The sequence below is a fragment of the Mustelus asterias genome, chromosome 5 (genome assembly GCF_964213995.1).
Source record: "Mustelus asterias chromosome 5, sMusAst1.hap1.1, whole genome shotgun sequence".
NCBI lineage: Eukaryota > Metazoa > Chordata > Chondrichthyes > Carcharhiniformes > Triakidae > Mustelus > Mustelus asterias.
In genome coordinates this window covers 116,217,122-116,238,174 of record NC_135805.1, presented here as the reverse complement: position 1 = coordinate 116,238,174, position 21,053 = coordinate 116,217,122, and the positions used below count along the sequence as shown (strand labels likewise).

Sequence of the window (21,053 nt, the reverse complement as noted above, 5' to 3'; positions counted from 1 at the left end):
ACACTCCACCCACTTTCCCCAAATAGTGGAAATGGGGTCTGTTGGAACTGGGGCAGGGCTTCCAAATCTGGATCCCACGAGTTATTTTAAAATGTTCATGGAGCCACCATTACTTCAGGCAAATCCAAGCCTAAGTACAATTGGCCAAGAGACATCAGCGGAGGTCATTTAGCAGGCTCCCCGCTGGGCGCCATGGTCTCCACACATTTCCAGCTCCATGTTTTTTGGAACCGGCAAGGAGTAATTTAATTTGTATTTCATTAGCAGGCCTGGGACTGAAATCTGCGGGCTCGCAACTGCCACTGCCCCCCGCCCCCCCCAACCAGGTGTGGTTCACTCCAGCAGGGTTTACAACAGCTAATGGGAAGCTGGTGGCTTGACCCCACCGGAATGAAGAGGCCACGGAGGCCCACCCAGGAGGTCACGTGTAAGAGTCCTTCTGGGCATTGCCAGCATGGCCCCTCAGCACTGCCCAAGGGGCACCTTGGCACTGCCCAATGGGGGGGGGGGGGGAGAAAAAAGAATTGGTGGGGTGAAGGGTTCTGCTGCCACTCTGCATAGGGAACGGTGGCAGAGGAAGAGAAGGGGGTGATGGGAGGGGGGTCAGGACTGCCAGAGGCATTGGAGGTGGTGGTCGGGACTGCCGGGGGTGAGGTCAGGGAGATCAAGGCGGTGGGGAGTTGGGGGAACATCGGTGCTGGCCCGGAGAGGTCTGGGAGGGCAGCAATCGAGGGGGAGGTTGGCAAGGGCAGCAATGCAGGGGGTGGGTGGGCTGGCCAACAATTGAGCTGCCAAGTGATCGGGAGGCCAGCAGTGCGGAGCCACTGTGCATGCACCGATCTCCGCTCCGACAGATCAGTGCATGCACAATGGCCTGCTCAGCGCTCTGCTGCTGGCTTTTCCAATAGGAACAGGCCCCATCCCCTGATTTTCAACATGAAGCTCTCTGAGGCACTTCGCAGTGCTCAGAGAGTGGGAGATTCATTTTGAAAATCCCGTTTAAAAAATCAGAGTTACTCCAGTTTTTACACACTTAGAATTTTTTGGGAGAATCTAAGTTATGAATGCAGCAATGCTGGGCAAGGAAGAGAAATTACGACTGGTGTATTAATTGAAGTTCAACTGAATGCTGCGTAAGCTGAGTATCACAAAGCATGTAGTTTTGTTTCTTAAGGAGATGCAATAAAACTGTATTTCTACACAGACTTTCCAAAGTAGCAGCAGAATCAATCTGGTGCTTGCAGTTATTAAGCACAATAAGCAACGATTCAATACTATGAAAAAAAGAACAATGGAACCAAACACAGCTGTGTATCCAGCTATGTTCCTGAGTTTCCAGATTCAAATCCCACTACAGGATCTGAGCTCAAAAATCTTGGCCGACAATCTTTTGCGGTACTGAGGGTGCGTTACACTGTTGAGGGTGCCTCTTTTGGATGAGATGTTAAACCAAGGCTCCATCTTCCCTCTCTGCTGGACACAAAATATCCCACGTACTATTTCGAAGAGGAGGATGGGAGTTTGTTCTCAGTGTCCTGGCTAATATTTATCCCTCAATCAACATTACAAAAGCAGATTAACTGGTCATTATCATTTAACTGTCTATGGGAGCTTGCTGTGCACAAAGTTGGCTGATGCCATTTCCTACATTACAACAGTCTCTGCACTTCTAAAATAACATACTTCATTAACTGTAATGCACTCTGATGTTTGGTGGTCATGAAAAAGGCTACATTAACGCTAATCCTTTTTTTCTTTAAAGATGTAAGGTGCAATTGAAAGCCTACTTTGTACACTCCTCCATCTTAGGTGAAAACATCCAGAAGTGCTTCAATATTATTGCCTGAAGTTCCAAGATTTACATAGGGCACAGGATTGGAAGGCATAATTCAATGATCAAGCACCAGAAGCCTTACAGCATAGAGTGGAGGAACATTTTCTGTTGGATTGATATACTTCCTACAGCCTTTATTTCTACAACCAGTGGTGGTTGCAGAAAGGGTCAATGCTGTGTGAGACGCAACCCACAAGAGTCGGAAGGCTATTAAACAAAAAGGACCTGAAGACCTTAAGATATAGGAAATAGACAAAGAGGCATACAAGAAAGTCACCTATCATAAAACTGAAACATAGATGGAAGCCATTCAGCATACCATGCCTATGCTATTTAAGCAAAAATGTTGTAATAAGTGAAGAGACAGCAGGCCAAACAACACTTGTACAGGGATCAGACACAAAGATGATGATGATAGACTTTTCTTTCTTCGTTTACAGGATGTGAGCATCACTGTCTGGGCTAGCATTTATTGCACATCCTCAAATGCTCTCGAGAAGGTGATGGTGAATTTTCTTCTTGAACTGCTGTAGTCCATATGGTGCAGGCACATCCACAGTGTCGTTAGGAGGGAGTTCAAGGATTCTGATCCAGTGACCATGAAGGAACAGCGATGTAATTTCAAGTCAAGGTGGTGTGGGATTTGGAAGGGAAAGCAAAGGAACTTGCACTCCAAAAGTACAAGATTTTCTCATTGAGAAGAGTGGATCCTGTACCCTATATAAATCTTAGAACCTCAGGCAATAATATTGAAGTACTTTTAGATGTTTTCACCCAAGACGGAGGAGTGTACAAAGTAGGCTTTCAACTGCACCTTATGACAGAATCAATAATATCTGAGACACGATGATCACTACTCACAAACATTTTTTCGAAAGGCACATTGTGCATTACATTTAATTTTCCCCCAAATCTAATCCAAAGTTTTCCCAATAAGAAACTAGTTTGGACTTGAGTTATAAGCGTTTTAATACAGAATTTTATGTCTGGTGAATAGAATTTAATTCAGTACTCCTGCCATTGTACTCATCTACATGAGGCAAGAACAATATTCTGATTTGTGTCAACAAGAATTTTATGTGCTCGAGATTTATTATGTATACGCTGAGTAGTCTGTTATGTATTTGTACCAGTTGTATAGTGTAATGCATTCTCAGCTTGTTTAAACATATTGAAAGATTACATAGTTAGTGAGAAGTTAATGCAATATAAGAAACCATCTAGTCCTCAAAACTGTATAGTTATGCAAGGTGTGTCAAGATACAAAATTGCTTTGCGTAATATATTTGAGAATATTCCAATATTCATCACACGTAATTTACTCTCAGGCTCCTATATGTTTTGCCAAATTATATTCATAATGTTTGTTTACAAAATCTTTAGATACTTCACCTTTCAATGAGGTTAACATTCTTGCAAAAATCAAGTGGATGTAAAATATCTGCACATTGAGGACAATTAACATTGAATATTTTCCTCAACAAAGGTGGAATGTGATCAGACTTTGTGACATCATTTCTTCTCATTGCTTTCTAACTGGGGTGATTAGTATAAAACATGGCAGTTATTCTTCACCAGCTACGTAGACACGTGCCAGTTTATTTGTTCCTTGGTGGAGAGATGATATTGAATGAGGAGACAATATTGGCCTATGTGAGGAATGGGAGAATGAGGTGGGGTGCAAAGGTATGCACAACGTTTTGGGGTTGGGAGTCCATTCTGGCAAACTGAAGTTCCTCAGGTAACTATCTCAATGCGACTGCTGGGATCACACTCACCATTGCCTTCTTCCCTGCCTCAGGCCCTTGAAACTTTGATAAGAATTCCTGGCTTGTGCCAGTGGGACCCATTTTAACTCATATGGAGGTAAGCAAGCTTCATCAGACTGAGTGCACTACCCCACTACACTGATCAATAGGGTCCCCGATTGAGCTAAAAGAGTGGAGATTTTTTGAGTTGGGAGTCACCCTCTGGTCTATTCCATCCCATGATTTACTTTGATGAAGGGATGTCTCCACAGATGACTGAGATCTTTGCTTCCCTATTAGTTTCCTGCTGGAGTTATAGTAGGACAACAGGAATTTTGATGTGCTCGTGTTGTAGAAATGACCTCTATAAATAAGAATTGATTCATTTTGGTAGGAAGAATTGGGAGAGAAAACATAATCAGTACAATTCTGAAGGAGAAGCACAGGGACTTAAGATGCATAAGTGCATAAATCATTGGGCGTGGTAGAACAGGTTAGGAGAGCATACAGCATCCTAGGCTTTAGTAATATACAAAAGCAAGTATAAAACAAAAAAGTTATGTTAAACTTGTTCAAAACATAGGTTTGCCTCAACTGGAGTATTGCATCCAGTTCTGGACATATTTAAAAGAAATGAAGGCATTAGAGAGAGAAAACTTTCAAGAGAGTGGTTCCAGGGATGGGAAACTTCAATAATGCAGATATATTGGAGGAGTTGGGACTGTTTTCTTTGAAGAGAAGGGTGAGAGGAGATTTGACAGAGAGAAACTGTTCCCAATGGTGAAAGGATCAATAAAGAAAGGGCACAGATTTAAGGTAATTGGCAAAGAAAGCAATGGTGACATGAGAAAAAACTTTTTCATGCAGCAGGTTAGGATCTGGAATGCATTGCCTGACAGTGTGGTGGAGGCAAGTTCAACTGAAGAATTTGGATTGTTATCTGAAAAGGAAGAACATGCAGCACTACGGGAAGAAGGTGGAGGAATGGTACGAGGTAAATTACTCCGATAGAGAGCTGGCATAGATACAACAAGCCAAAGGGCCTCTTTATGTGTCATTTCTACAACACGAGCACATCAAAATTCCTGTTGTCCTACTATAACTCCAGCATTCTGTGATTCTATAGGTTATGCCCAAAGAATCTGTATATCACAAGCATTTATTATTACAGTATGGATTTATATTTTATCAATAATCGAACAAGTGTCTTCTGTGGTGGTTCTTGGAAGAATGGGGTTTAGGTTTTTCCTGTAGAGAAATAAGTTAAATGTCACTAATGACATTTGAGGAAATTTCACAGTGCCGTAAATGGACTATGAACCGGGGAAGTGTGGGATACTACAAAGGAATTCAAGACCCCATGAGCTGAGGAGGGAAGATTAGAAGAGAAACTGCTATTTCTTTACCCTTTCTGAGAAGTCCCATAAGTTAGAAATCATAGAAACCCTACAGTGCAGAAGGAGGCCATTCGGCCCATCGAGTCTGCACCGACCACAATCCCACCCAGGCCCTACGCCCATATCCCTACATATTTACCCGCTAATCCCTCTAACCTACACATCTCAGGACACTAAGGGGCAATTTTAGCATGGCCAATCAACCTAACCCGCACATCTTTGGACTGTGGGAGGAAACCGGAGCACTCGGAGGAAACCCACGCAGACACGAGGAGAATGTGCAAACTCCACACAGACAGTGACCCAAGCCGGGAATCGAACCCAGGTCCCTGGAGCTGTGAAGCAGCAGTGCTAACCACTGTGCTACCGTGCCGCCCACCAAAATGGTCTGGACCAGGCATGGGCAAAACAATGATGTTCCACAATTGAACTGCCTGCTAATATTCAACATATAACCAGGAAATTAATAGCAGGATCCTGTTAGTGCATATAACATACTTGAAATATTATCTTTGTGGTTTACACGTTAAGCCCTACTTACTTGATTGATTGCATTTTATCAGCTCCCTGTAGTTGATCCCTAGCCTTGCTTCTATTACTGTAGATTGAAGATAACATTGACTTAAACATCACAAGCAATTTAATATAATCAAATTGAGGCTGACAGTGCTAAGAGGGCACCACTCAAAGAGCAAAATATTTTGCACAAGATATGTAAACACATTTAGTTTACTTTCTCAAATTCAAAACCATGAGCTAGATTTGACACTTGGACCTTGATTGCTATTTACACCACCCACAATGGGCAGGAGATAAAAATTAAAAACTGGCAAACAAGTCCCCAACCTGCTGCATTCTAAAGGTCTGTCACTACTTTTACAGCAGCAAATTGCAAATTGTGCCCAAGTCCTGCCTTAGTGAGACAGAACACTTCAAATAGGTTTGTACAGTGGGAAAACCTGACAGTGAATTGAAGGCAAGAGTTGCTCTCTCCGGATGTCAATGTTTTTTCTTTAAGAGTACTCAGTGTGAGACAAGAGGGGCAGCAGTGTTTATCCCCCAGGGCCCTCAGAAAGCCTTCATCCTCCCATCTTCCCAACTTGGTCTCTCCTTGCTGCTGCAATCGACAATCCTCTCCCTTCCAGTTTCAAGCACCCCACCCTTCCCAACTGCCAGGCTCTGACACTCCCCTGCTACTTGCTAAACCTCCCCTGACTGCCAAGGACAGTCCCCAGCAGACCCTGGCTCTTCTCTCCTGCTGTTGGCTTTCCTGCCTGGCAGCCGACCAGCCTGTCAATTTATCCGGTTGCTGGGCAGGAACTTGATGGAGAAAATGGTAATGGGGTCTTGCCATTAATATTGGGAGGACCTGCGTGTCTGTGGGATTTCCTCCCACTACAACTCTGCCAACCAATCCTCTCTCTCCCGCCTCTTTATAACTTGCATAAATAGGAGGGCTAATATCTATGATAGCTGGTGAACAAGCAAAATGAGGGCAGTGCACTGAATAAAGATCTGTGTCACTGATACAAAGCTATGCAAAGATTCTAAAGGCTTGACTAATACTGTAAATGCAATGCAGCACATAGTTTAATTTCAGCAGTGAATAAAGGTCATAAGCAGAGGTTGAAGATCATAGAATAATAGAATCCCTACAGTGCAGAAGGAGGCCATTTGGCCCATCGAGACCACACCGACTACAATCCCACCCAGACCCTATCCCCACACCCCATGCATTAACCCTAGCTAGTCCCTCGACACTAAGAGGCAATCCATCTAACCCACACAGTGGAAGCCAGAGCACGCAGAGGAAACCCACGCAGACAAGGGGAGAAAGTGCAAACTCCACACCGTCACCCAAGCCGGGAATCGAACACCTGGCACTGTGAGGCTAACCACTGTGCCACCGTGCCACCCTAATTGGGATGTGAACACAGGCTACATCCAGGCTGGTAGTATATTATCTACAGATTAGTATGCATTCTTGTGTTTTAAAATTGAAATTAAGATGTATCCACTGTATTATACATATTTGCTTTTGTAAACTGTTTTACTTATGCTTTCACCAATGATATGTACAAGAACATAAGGAAAGGAAATGGACATTTGGTTTATCAAAGCTCATAACTAGAGTGTTCAAACCATTCACTGTTTGAACATTCTAATACTTTTGTCTCTATTTCTGTGGTGGATCATTTCAAACTTTCATTACTCGTTTGAGTAAAAGTATTTGACTCAGTGCGGCATCAAGGAGCCCAACATTAATGTCAAAAGCAATCAAGGGGAAATTCTCCACTAGCTGAATGAATAGACCAAGAATATGCCATTCAAATCATCAAATCTTTTTGATTGAAAGTGTGCAGACTTCTCTATTATCCACTCCGCCCATTCTAATTTTGATCCACTGGTTGGATTGATACCAAATACCAAGTAATATGGCTTGAACTTCAAATATCTTTCCTCATAACTCACCCTCTTTACATGTTCAAGTTTTATCTTCAAAAGTGAGCCATGCACCAAAGATAAAAACCAGACATACAGTACTAGCAGTCGCACATGGATGGAAATGTAGTGTTAAGTGATGAAATTAGCTTAAAACAACAGGAAGCAGCACATACTTCACAAATTGAAGGAAATTTGGGAGGCAGGAAACATCTGCAACTGAAGCATCAACATTTTGTTACTCCACAATCTGTTGGAAAAAACTTCTGAAGTAATGAACAGAGATTTCTTATCATAAATGAAATATGGTTCCACTGAGACATAATACATAATCTTATTAAGAACAGAATGATATGGCAATTGAACTAGGTTTCATGTCTCTTCTCAAGCCTCATTAGAGGTGAAGGGGTGTTGCACATCTGAAGTCTTACCCAGGATCTGAACATGAGAGATTCTCATGCATTTCAACACAAATGCTCAATGAGGTGAACAGAGTTCCAGATTGGAATCTTCTGTATAATCGTTTTGCTGAGACAAGTACAAGAAAATGAATAGAGCAAGAATATGCCACTTAAATCATCAAAGTTTTTCTATGGAAAGTGTGCAGATTTCTTTATTATCCACTCCACCCATTCTAATTTTGAACAAAAGTTGTTGCAAAGGTTCTCTCCGTCCCGTCCGTGCCACAAAGATAAATCAGTCAAGACTCCACAATAGCCACTAAACGCCACATCCTACATTATTGATTCCTCAATTAGTTGTGATCAATTTAAGAGATATTCTGATGCTGTAAACTTTTTTAAAATCCCTAATGGCTTTCAAAACGGCCTTGAGAAAATCTGTGGTGCAGCAGGGGGTGTTCTTCTGAGGTTGGGGATGAGAGGTATCGTTAGGCAAGAGGGGGAAGGGAGCTTTAAACATCTTTACCTAATTATGGAACGTCTGACTGAGGAGTGCTTTATGTAGTTTTGAAGGGATTGTTTTTAATGCAAATTGCTGGAGGACAGAGCATCTTCTGAAAACTTGATGCTCCTTTAAGAAGCCAAACTGTGCAGTAAGTTTCTTTAAAAAGCTACGAAAATACTGCTGCAGACTTCAAAAAGCTAAGAAAGGAAATGCCTCCCAATAGAGTTGCTTTACACTGCAAGGATGTGCAGCACATCTGAAAATAACGTAGGATGCTAGAACTCTTAATCTTAAATCACTCGGGGATACTGCTCATCACAACTCTCTGTTAGACACTATACATTTGTTTAGTTTAACCTGAACATAAAAACAGATACTACAAAGGTTTGTTCACAATGATCAAGTTTGAGGTACAGTAAAGTTGCTAGTTTACACACTACATTTATTTTTAAATGACAAAATTAATAAATTCTATACATTATTCAATGATATATTTAAAAATTGTACCATGCAGAGTAAATTGATGAGTAGAAAAATATTGTTGCAATAATCAGAAACCCTTTTAAAATCGAAGCAACTCTAACTCACTACAGTGACATATCAAGACTGCACTGTACAATACGCTGTACTGAAAGAAAGCTTAATCTCTGACTCCCAATAATACAAGTTCTCAATTTCAGCTAATTCATCAGAATGGAACAAAAACTGGAAGGCCAGTCGATGTTGCCACATTTTTCCCCATCTCCTGCAGGCTGATCAGACAGTAATATCGCCAGAGGAATGATTGCAGGTACAACAATGAATTGACAAGAAATTTGTCATTAAAATGTTACCAAATCTTGAGAACATTTTGGAAATGTGGGAAGGTGGGAGGAAAAATAACGTTGAAGCAGGCTTCATTTTTTTGTAATTTTGATTCTAAACGATGAAACTTTTATGAAAATTTAATTGAAAACAATAAAGAAATTACATTTATTTAGTACAGTGTTCCCAATGGAAAATATTAAAAGCCACTCATTAATTGAAAATACATGAAATGTTTAAACATTATGGTTTTATAAAATTATACAGCCTTGCTTCATCTACTTACAGAAAGACAGGAGAAAGAAGCCATACAAAGCATCCATGATTAAAACAATGACTGGCTAAAAGAGACAAAAAAAGGTCAAAATCAGAAAGAAGCTCAACAATTGCTAAGGAAGTGAAAAGTTCAAGGTCTGAAATCACAATACAGCAGCAAAGAGATCTGCAGCTGCGTTAGTGCGCGTTAATAAAGGATCATATACAATAGCTTGGTGAATATCCTGTATATTTAAAGGAGTGGATGCGATCACATAAGTTCATTAACTATTTGCTGCTCCCTTGTAGTTCACGATGATATGGAGATGCTGGCGATGGAATGGGGTGGGCACAGTAAGGTGCCACTCACCTGAGGAAGGAGCAGCGCTCCAAAAGCTCGTGATACCAAATAAACCTGTTGGACTTTAACCTGGTGTTGTGAGACTTCTTACTGTAGTTTACGATGGCAGTTTTCTCCCTATCATTTAAGGCAACATCTGTCTATTTCCATGCCCCTTTCCTCCTCCCAGCACTCCCCAACTCCCATTCCATGGTCCAGTAACTACGGGTAACAGGGTATGATAAAAGGCCCCACCGAAACCTGTGAGCTCCAGGTAATATGCTACATTCAGGTCTGTTATTGTTGTCTTTGGTCTGGTACATGGTAGTCATAGTCCTGAACTTACAGATAAGGTAGATTACTTGTAGGCTCTATATAAATGCAAGCTGTGCCTGTAGTAGCAGATGTATGGGAACATCATCACCTCCATGTTACCTTCCAAATCACACATCAGGCCTATATGCCGTAGTTACTTCCTCTTCATTGGGCCAAAATCCCTGAGTTCCCTCCTGAACTACAAAGTACTTTCACGGCACAAACTGCAGTGGTTTGAAATGGTGGCTCATCACCAACACACTAGGGATTGGCAATAAATGCTAGCCTTCCAACAATGCTCATATCCCCAGAACAAATAAACAAAGGAAGTCAGCAATTCAAGTTTTTTCCACTTTGCCTACAAAGTCATTAAATCTGTGAACATCTTGATTGAGTGTTGCCTTCGAAAGACACCTTGTAAAGCTCTCCAGAGTGCAGTCTCTATTAGTGAGCCTTTGTGAGTAACATAGAATAAGAAACCAGTGAGCAATCATCCCACAAAAACCAGCAGAAACTTCAATACTAAAAATATGCTCAATAGAGCCGCAACAATGTGAGACTTGAACCAACATTTTCTGTTTTTCCAATCACCAGCTTGCGGTCGTCTTCTCATTTATTTGAGTGGACAGGAAAACCAAAGGCGGGTGAGCGCCCCAGCAGAGAACAAAACAAAACAATCTAGTCTTGATTCTTGTTTGGAATTGTTGAATTCTTTAAGTTTGGTTATTATACTTAGAAGTCTCATGCAGTTTCCCCGAGTCTGCATGGCTTCCCTCCAGGTGCTCTGGTTTCCTTCCACAGTCCGAAGGACATGCTGGTTAGGTGGATTGGCCATGCTAAATTCTCCCTCAGTGTACCCGAACAGGCGCCAGAGTATGGTGACTAGGGGATTTTCACAGTAACTTCATTACAGTGTTAATGTAAGCCTACTTGTGAAAATAATAAATAAACTTGAAACTTTAGTATCTTGTGTTATCTTTTGCTTTTTAATATTTCTTTATCCATATATAAATCTTGAAGCAGATTTGTTTGGATGCAAGAGTCTAGTCGTGTGTTAGCTTTCTATCACGGGATATGGGAGGGAGGGAGGGAGGAAGCAGGATATTGAATTTGATGATCAGCCATGATCAAAATGAATGACGGACCAAATGGCCGACTCCTGCTTCTATTTTCTACTTTTCTACGTTTCTTTATGCTTCTGTGCTGATGGGAACACATGGCGGAGAGGCAATTTATCCTGCAGTAAGGAGTTGGCATCACACAGAGTTGGTTGTTAAGCTGGGGCAAGCTAATTCATATTCAGGAGAGAAGATACAGATCTTTGTGCACAAGAGATTTGGTCTGCTTACAGAAACTGTAGTAGCTCAGTAGGGAAGAGAGAAGCCACATGGGTCAGGATTTTAGCAGCAACAGTGAAGTCCCGCCAGCAGAATGAAATGACTGTGCCAGCCAACAGCAGGACTGCAACGGCTAACTTACTGGTAGAAAGTCTCACAACACCAGGTTAAAGTCCAACGTGTTTATTTGGTAACACGAGCCTTCGGAGCACTGCCCCTTTATCAGGTGAGTGGAGAGTTGGGTTCACAAACAGGGCATATATAAGCACAGACTCAGTTACAAGATAATGGTTGGAATGCGAGTCTTAACAGGTAATCAAGTCTTTACAGGTGCAGACAATGTGAGTGGAGAGAGGGTTAAGTACAGGTTAAAGAGGTGAATTGTCTCAAGCCAGGACAGTTAGTGAGATTTTGCAAGCCAAGGCAAGTTATGGGGGTTACAGATAGTGTGACATGAACCCAAGATCCTGGTTGAGGCCGTCCTCATGTGTGCGGAACCTGGCTATCAGTTTCTGCTTGGCGATTGTGCGTTGTCGTGTGTCTTGAAGGCCGCCTTGGAGAATGTTTAACCGAAGGTCAGAGGCTGAAAGCCCTTGACTGCTGAGGTGTTCCCATATAGGAACGGAACACTCCTGTCTGGTGATTGTCGAGTGGTGTCCATTCATCCGTTGTCGTTGTGTCTGCATGGTCTCATCGATTTACCATGCCTCGGGACATCATTTCCTGCAGCGTATCAGGTAGACAACATTGGCCGAGTCGCAAAAGTATGTACCGCATACCTGGTGGATGATGTTCTCCTTGATGGAGATGCGTGTGTCCAAGAATGCAACTGATTCTGGAGAGTAGTGCATGGTGAGTCTGATGGTGAGATGGAACTTGTTGATGTCATCATGTAGTTGTTTCAGTGATTGTTCGCTGTGAGTCCAAATGAAGAAAATGTCATCGATGGGGCGGCACGGTAGCACAGTGGTTAGCACTGCTGCTTCACAGCTCCAGGGTCCTGGGTTCGATTCCCAGCTCGGGTCACTGTCTGTGTGGAGTTTGCACATTCTCCTCGTGTCTGCGTGGGTTTCCTCCGGGTGCTCCGGTTTCCTCCCACAGTCCAAAGATGTGCAGGTTAGGTTGATTGGCCATGCTGAAATTGCCCCTTTGTGTCCTGGGATGCGTAGGTTAGAGGGATTAGTGGGTAAATATGTAGGGATATGGGGGTAGGGCCTGGGTGGGATTGTGGTCGGTGCAGACTTGATGGGCCGAATGGCCTCCTTCTGCACTGTAGGGTTTCTATGTTTCTATGTATCTAGTGTATAGCATCGGTTGAAGGTCCTGTGCGGTGAAGAGGTCTTGTTCGAACCTGTGCATGAAGATGTTGGCACATTGTGGTGCGAATTTGGTCCCCATGGCTGTTCCGTGTGTCTGGAGAAGAACTGGTTGTTGAAGGTGAAGACGTTGTGGTCCAGGATGAAGCGGATGAATTGTAGAATTGCTTCTGGAGATTGGCAGTTGTCGGTGTTGAGTACTGAGGTAGTTGCAGTAATGTTGTCGTCGTGGGGGATGCTGGTGTAGAGTGCTGAGACATCCATTATGATGAGGAGTGTTCCTGGTTCAACTGCTCCATGGGTGCTGAGTTTCTGTAGGAAGTCCGTAGTGTCGCGACAGAAGCTGGGGGTTCCTCGTACGATGGGTTTCAGGATGCCCTCGACGTAGCCGGAGAGGTTCTCACACAGGGTCCCATTGCCTGATTCGATGGGATGGCCAGGTGTGTTGGCCTTGTGTACCTTCAGGAGGCAGTAGAGATCTTCAACGTGGGGAGTACGTGGGATGAGAGCAAGGAGGGTGTTCTGAAGGTCCGGATCAAAGGTCTTGATCAGTCTGTTGAGTTGGCGGTGTGTTGTTTGGTCGGATCTGCGGGTAACTGTCTGTAGTGTTCCTCGTTGTTCAGTTGTCTGTACACTTCCTTGCAGTAATCTGTTCTGTTCAGTATAACGGTGGCCCCTCCTTTGCTGGTTTGATGACAATGTTGCGGTTGGTCTTGAGAACGTAGATGGCGTTGCGTTATGCTTGGGTGCCTTTCGCGGCTGTCTTGTGAGTGCGGCTGATGAATCTGGCATTGACACACCTCTTGACGGCTTGGGCATACATATCGAGTCGAGGGCAGCGGCCTTCCATTGGGGTCCAATTCGACTCTTTCCTCTTTGGTTGCTGCACCGCAGATCTCTCTGTCGGCTGTTCCGGTTCATTGGCTGTCTCATTCTCAGCGGATTCGCTGTTGGCCTCTTGGGGTTTGTGGAAGAACTCCCGATGCCTCATTCGCCTGATCAATTCCTCTGTGTCCGCTGCGAGACTGATGGGGTCCATTTTGGTGGTGGGGCAGAAATTGAGCCCTCGGCTGAGAACTTCAATTTCGTCTGGTTAAAGTGTGTAGTCCGACAAGCTGGTGCTACCAAATAAATCTGTTGGACTTTAACCTGGTGTTGTGAGACTTCTTACTGTGCCCACCCCAATGCTGGCATCTCCACATCACAACTTACTGGTGGCAGCGGCAGGACTGTTCACCAATTAAGTTTGACGGCCCTGCCTCTCTGAGCTGCTGGCAAATCGGAGTGCTGGCAGCTCAACAGCACCACTGATAGAAGTGGCTGCTGCCACGGTGGCAGAGAGATGGAGAGAGTGCCTCCATGTTCAGCACCCTCAAAAGCTACGTAAGATTTTTTTTAATGTGTCAAGGTCAGGCAGGCAGGCCTAGACCCTCTGGGCAATTACTGAGAGACTGCCTTGATGTACCTGGCGATCTTCCCTCACAGCAGAAGGCAATCCAGGCAGCAGGGAGGTAAAATTGCCCTTAATGGTTCAGTAAATTGGATTGATTGGCTGCCATCCTCCAGTCAGTGGACGGCTAAGTTGCTGCCATTCTGGGAATGTTCCATGCTGGTGGGAAGACATTTAGACACTTTCCATTTGACAAACTCTCCCGCCTCCCATCTGGTAAAGTCCTGGCCATAGTATGGAACACTTAAATTCACACTTGTAAGAACTACATTTGTGACATATTGCTGACTTTTAGTTGAGCACAGGGCTGCCATACTCGCATGTATCGATCACGTACCTGCTATCATGTTATGGATAGGGGTGGCGATGTTGATATCTTGAAGATGCTCAAGAGTCTCTGTGTGAAACAAGCGCAGAGCCGACCCAGAACTGAAGGCTATCCAGACTCCGACACCAGCCACGGCCATGTGTGAGATCAACATCCCTTCTTCCTGATGGGCCTCGAACTGATGCTGAAAATGTGAAAGAAGCAAGGATTGTAAATAAAAACAAATTCAATAATAATCAGTGAAAAGAAGTTAAATTCCACATCAAGTAGCTTGGTGCTAAAACAACGCCTGGCTAACAAAAACGTGAATTTTTATACTGCCTTTGATATAGCTTAAAATCCTCAGTGTAATAAAAACAGGGGTGACACAGTGGTTAGCACTGCTGCATCACAGCGCCAGGGACCTGGGTCGAATTCTAGCCTTGGGTCGCTGCGTGGGTTTCCTCTGGGTGCTCCGGTTTCCTCCCACAGTCGAAAGATGTGTGGGTTAGGTTGATTGACCATGCTAAATTGACCCTTAGTGTCAGGGGGATTTGGAGGGTAAATACGTGGGGTTACGGGAGTAGGGCCTAGGTGGGATTGTGGTCGGTGCAGACTTGATGGGCCAAATGGCCTCCTTCTGCACTGTCGGGATTCTATGGATTCTATGAAGATACAAAGCAAAAGACAGGAGATACAAGGAAGAGTGACAAAAAAGTTGGTCAAAAACGAGATTTTTAAGGATGTTGTTAAAGAAGATGAGTGACATGAAGAATTTTCTCCAGCTGTTTTTTGGAACTCTTTTAATTCTGGCCTCTCGCGCATCCCCAATTTTAATCACTAAAAGTTCTGGAATTCTCTCCCTCTTGTTCCTCTATGCTTCTCTATTTTCCTTTCCTCTTTTTAATACTTTACTTAAAACTTACCTTTTCCACCACACTTTTGTTTACCTGGCCTGAATCTCTTTATGTGGCTCAGTGTCAGATCTTAGTCTGATGAAGCCTCTGATGCCTTGGAATGCTTTACTACATCAAATATGCTATACAGATTCAAATATTTATTGTTGTTGAAATGGAGAGATTTAGGATGGGGCCTTGTGGGATTCAGGCAGGTCTATGAATGCTGGAGCTAATGCTGGCATTTGTAATTGGAACTCCTTGGACATGCCCACTGGGTGTGTGCCCAGTCCTCGATTGGAACAGGAAATGAAGAATAGGGTGCTCTGGCTTTTTTTCTTGGGGAATAGAACAGCTACAGAAAGCAACTAGTTTCTGAAACCTAGGCGAAACCATTGTGAAACTTAGAGGCCTTCACAAATAGAGGGCTCCTGTGGAAAATAGTATCTGCTCAAAAATGAAGACGCTCACTGTATGGTTAGTATTTGAGTAAAACATACATTTGTGAAATATTAGCTGCATGAGGTAATCATAACTAGGCTTGAGATTCAACCTCAAGTATCTCAAGCACTTCAAGGAGCATTGCCAAGAAAATATGAGAGTCAACCAAGTCACGCATTTATGTAGCATTTACAACATAGGTGATTAAATGTTGTCCTTGTACGCTGACCTGTAAAAAATAACCTGACTGCAATAATAACACGTTAACTACAAACTCCAGTTCATCAGTTTATTATTCCTGTTTTAACAATTCCCTTCCTGGGGAAACTCTTCAACCAGAAAAGTTTGGCAGTAAACCAAATGCATGGCACCATAATGTAAATTCTGTTGAATTTTCCCAATTTCCAAGCGGCATTGAAAATATACAGAACTGTTCTTCCTCTCCAAATGAAATCTGCCAGACTTCTGACAGCCAATCAGCATCAGATATCAGCTCTTCTCCTCCAGGTTAGAAAAGATAATAGCTTGCATTTGTGGGCAATTAGACATTGCAACCTTGACAAACTCAATTTGACTGACTCCTTCATTTGTCAGTGGACAAGACTCTCACAGCAAGACAGCTCACTCAGAGTGAATGTGCTCACCTTCAGCTAATTATTATTGAGTAAACTAGGTTGGGGCATTTTATTTTTGGTTCAGTTTGGACCATAACTGGTTCCAAAATATTAACCGTATGTAAGCACTGTTACTGGCTTTGAGCACTAGAGCAGATTCCAACATGGATACGACAGATCAGTGGTTATACTACTGCACAGGTTATCAAGTGGGCTGGACTAATAATCCAGAGAACAAGAATTCAGATCAGCTTGCGAATTTTGAATTAAGTTTTAAAAAGTTGGTATCGATGAAGCGACTATGAAGCTGCTGGATTGTTGTAAAAATTACTGACGCAATGTTCTTCACGGAAAAAATCCTACTGTCTTTACCCAGTCTGGCCAAGATATGACTTCTGGAACGGTTCTGAAGAAAGGTCACTTGCCCTGAAACGTTAACTCTGTTTCTCTCCACAGACACCACCTGATCTGCTGGAGAATTCTCCGAACTAGGGATAGACAATAAATGTGATGCTCATGTCCCATGAATAAATTTTAAAAAAATTCAGAGCAAGCTGCACTTCATGGCAGGGGAGTGGGAAATTATGCTGACATAAGACTCACTTACACTACAGATATCCTGAGATTATATTGGTATCCTGATAATGTCTTTCTTGATGCACATTAAAAAAGCTATTTTGATATTTAACTTCTATACTGTAATAAAGAGAGTATTTCTTTTTAAAAAGAAAATGTATCATTTCCAACGCCCCAAACATTGGCAGTTGACCTCTTCCTCCCTCTATCAATACCCTTATATAATTATGGTCAACTTCAAAAACCCTGACAAGCAATCTTCAGTTACTTACTGTAGCCAATGCAAGATTTGCTTGGATACCCCCACATGTTCCAGTAATGAGAACAATCTGTGGTGCTGCAACATCTATGTAAATGTAATTACTGCTTTTGAAGCAGTAAAGTCAGTTTCCTGATTTAAAGTTTGAGACTGTCTCTCTACTGGGGTCTTTGATGGATTCCAACAAAAACATTGCTTCAGTATTGGCAGTGGGGTTTCACAATTCATTATCTGACAGGAACAAACACCGTACGAAGTGATAGTTACACAACACCATCTTACTGAAAGGCAAACAGTGCTATCTTTGTTTTCAGTCAATTAAAGTAAAAGCTTGAGCAATTCACAGCTACACAGTTACCATGGAGTAGTCAAGCATCAACCTGCACTTGCACATTGATTTGAATTAAATGGTCAGGGGATAGATTGTAAAATACTTTTGAGGCATCGCAATGTTGAGCTGTATAAAAAGAAATGCCAATTCATGTAGTTATTTCATGCTAGAGTTTGTTGCTATAATCTACGACTGAAATCGGGCTTCTCTCATGTCTCCTCAGAGGCCTCATGCAGTTTTCACTCTGGTAAATGTGCGGGAAAAGGGCAGGGGAGTGGATGTGAATGAAGGACATTCCCTGCTGGATCAGCTAGAGCGGTGGTGGCGCAGTGGTTAGCACTGCTGCCTCACAGTGCCAGGGATCCGGTTTCCATTCCTGGTTGGGGTAACTGTGTGGAGTTTGCACGTTCTGCCTGTGTCTGCATGTGTTTCCGCCGGTTGCTCCGGTTTCCTCCCACAGTCTGAAAGACGTGCTGGTTAGGTTGATTGGCCATGCTAAATTCTCCCTCAGTGTACCTGAACAGGGCCGGAGTATGGCGACTAGGGGATTTTCACAGTAACTTCATTGCAATGTTAATGTGACACTAATAAATAAACTTTAAACCATGCCTGAGGCCTAAATATTGTGGTATAGTTTCTCCCTTGAAATCATCAGTACTTCCAGATGGAAGTGGAAATTGGGTTAGTAGCCTTAGAAGATTGAGGCACATTATTAAAAAATTCTTTGATGCAATGTGAGTGTTGCTGACAAGGCCAGAATTTGCTGCTCATCTTTAATTGATCTTGAACTAGTTGGTTTTGCTAGGCTGTTTCATAAGAGTCAACCACATTGCAATGGTCTGTTGTCACACATGTAAACCAGACCGGGTAAGGATGGCAGATTAGTGAACTAGATGGGTTTTTGACAACAATCAAAGTTGCACCCTTTAAAGTTTCAGGGACATCTCCCTGTCTCTTCCTCGACATACTTTCTCCTGAGCTGCAAGTACTTCCCTAACCACGCAGCTGGAATCCAACCTCCATGTGGCCCAATCCACTGCTACTACCTCCTCTGAATAAAATTTCATCTGAACCAATAAATAATTGCCTCAAAAAAAGAACACCTTTATTATGAAAATATCGCCCTCTGTCATTCACAACCTTTGGACCCAGCCTTTGCCTTCCCTGTACAACCATATTCAAACATCTCTCACATCCCCATCTTTAAAAAGGGTAACAAGACAAAGCTTGGTTAAGGGCATGTTTTTGTCACTAGTGTGAAAGATACTTGGGGGGGAATTGTTAGGGATACAATTGCTTGGATAGAAAGGGACATCTCTGGGGGGCCCGACATGACTCAAATAAAAGGTCATGTCTCGAAAAAAATCTAATTGCATTTCTTGAAGAGGTTGTGAACATGCCAAATAAAGAAAGATTATTTAGACTTCCATAAAACTTTTGATAAATTGTTACACAAGAAGCTTCTCTACAAGATCAAGGCCTCTGGAATTAGTAGTAATATACTGAGCTGGATTAAGAATTGCCAGGATGCAAGTAAAAAGTAGTAATAAATGGATTCACGTCTGGAGATTGGCCACCAGTGTGTCCAGTAGGGATCAGTATTGGGATTGTTAGTTTCTTACTATTTTTACCAGTGATCTGGATTGTATGTGATATGAAGATCAATGTAAGTGTTGGATCTGTAGACAATGTTTCACTGCTTCAGGTAAATCTTAATGAGATAGAAGAATGGGCTCTTGGATAAGTGCAATGCCATGCATATTGATTCACATTTGTCAGATTTGGGAGTCTTTCCATGTCTGCCATTGGTTATGTGTTTGTAACAGTGAAGCCCATAATTCTTTACTTAAATAATTTGTTTTATAAAAGGACCTCACATACCGAATTTTATTTCTTTCTTAGTTACAAAGCCAATGCGCAGAATGGACAGGGCAAGCCCTTACTCCAGCAACTTGCTTGCTCCAAACACTAATTCAAATTCATTCTGAATCCAATTCCTGGTCCCCAGAAAAGAGACATACTGGATCCAAGCTGACAAGAACAGTCATTGCACCTAATTTCATGCTTGATCTTAGCCCAAAAAGCCGAGAACCATCCTTTTGCCAACGCACTGCAAGGCAAAACTGGTGGAGAGGTCAGAATCTCACTTGTGTTGCTGTTAACAAACTTGCCAAGTAACAACCACACACTTCAGCTATGTGGAGAGATTGTTTTATTCGTCCAGGAGATGCAAGTGTCATTGGAAAGGGCAAGATTTTATCCCCATCTCTAATTGCCCTTCAGAAGGTTAGGATAAAATTTAATAGAGGTGTTCAAAATGGTTAATATTTTTAAATAAGGCGTAACTGTTTCCAGTGCAGAAAGGTCAGCAAACTGAGGGCACAGATTAAGGTAACTGGCAAAAGAACCAGGGATAACACGTGGAAAAAAAAGTTATGAATCTAGTTGTTATCATTTGGAATGTGCTGCCTGATATGGCAATGAACACAGGTAACTTCCAAAAGTTGATTGGATAAATACTTGAAGAGGAAACAGTTGCAGAGCTATTGGGAAAGGAATTGGATAACTCTATCAAAGACTAAGCATGATGGGCTGAATAACCTCTGTGTTGTACCATTCTATAATGATATAGAGACAGAACTGAGCCAGGAGGGAGCTTTCCCATTTCATTTGTGGGAAAATAAACCTAAAACCTAAAACAGCTTTTGGCTGCCTATAGGTAACTTTAGCACTCCCTAAAACTGCAGTCTGTGCATTAGAAAACTCACATGCTTTCATATATCTGTCCTGGGGGGATTTCATTATCCCTGCTCCTTTACGGTTCATATTGCCTCTAAAGCACACAGATTTCCATTTCAGTTTGGCTGTAGCAAACAGTGCACACTCCTCCACCCGCAAAACCAAAATGCAGGCGGATTAATTCAATGACCTACCAACGAATGAATCCACTGAATTGAAACAACAAGGGAGAGATGACTTTAGGAACTTGACCAGAATGAAAGATCATGCTGGATCTTGCTATTGCTCCAAGCTTGAGAAAGACTGCTTGTAGTTTACTGCACTTTCCAAGGGCAATGAGAGAGAAACTAGAATCATAGAAACCCTACAGTGCAGAAAGAGGCCATTTGGCCCATCGAATCTGCACCGACTATAATCCCACCCTGGCCCTAACCCCATATCCCTACATATTTACCCGCTAACCCCTCTAACCTAAGCATCTCAGGACACTGAGGGGCAATTTTAGCATGGCCAATCAACCTAACCCGCACATCTTTGGACTGTGGGAGGAAACCGGAGCACCCGGAGAAAACCCACGCAGACACGAGGAGAATGTGCAAACTCCACACAGACAGTAACCCAAGCCGGGAATCTAACCCAGGTCCCTGGAGCTGTGAGGTAGCAGTGCTAACCACTGTGCTACGGTGCCGCCCCTAGGTAGAGATGAAACGACTGTCTACCAAACCATGGGAATGGAGAGGAAACAG

The 21,053-nt window shown here is 42.9% G+C and overlaps 1 protein-coding gene across 1 annotated transcript in view; it reads right to left on the bottom strand.

Annotated features, from left to right (window-relative positions):
- The window catches only part of arhgef10 (Rho guanine nucleotide exchange factor (GEF) 10), a 305,202-nt gene that overhangs the window by 11,931 nt on the left and 272,218 nt on the right, over nt 1-21,053 (bottom strand). Inside the window, exon 29 of the mRNA XM_078213587.1 lies at nt 14,482-14,656. Within this exon, the coding sequence (XP_078069713.1) occupies nt 14,482-14,656 (175 nt within the window). The remainder of the gene's footprint in view (nt 1-14,481; nt 14,657-21,053) is intronic.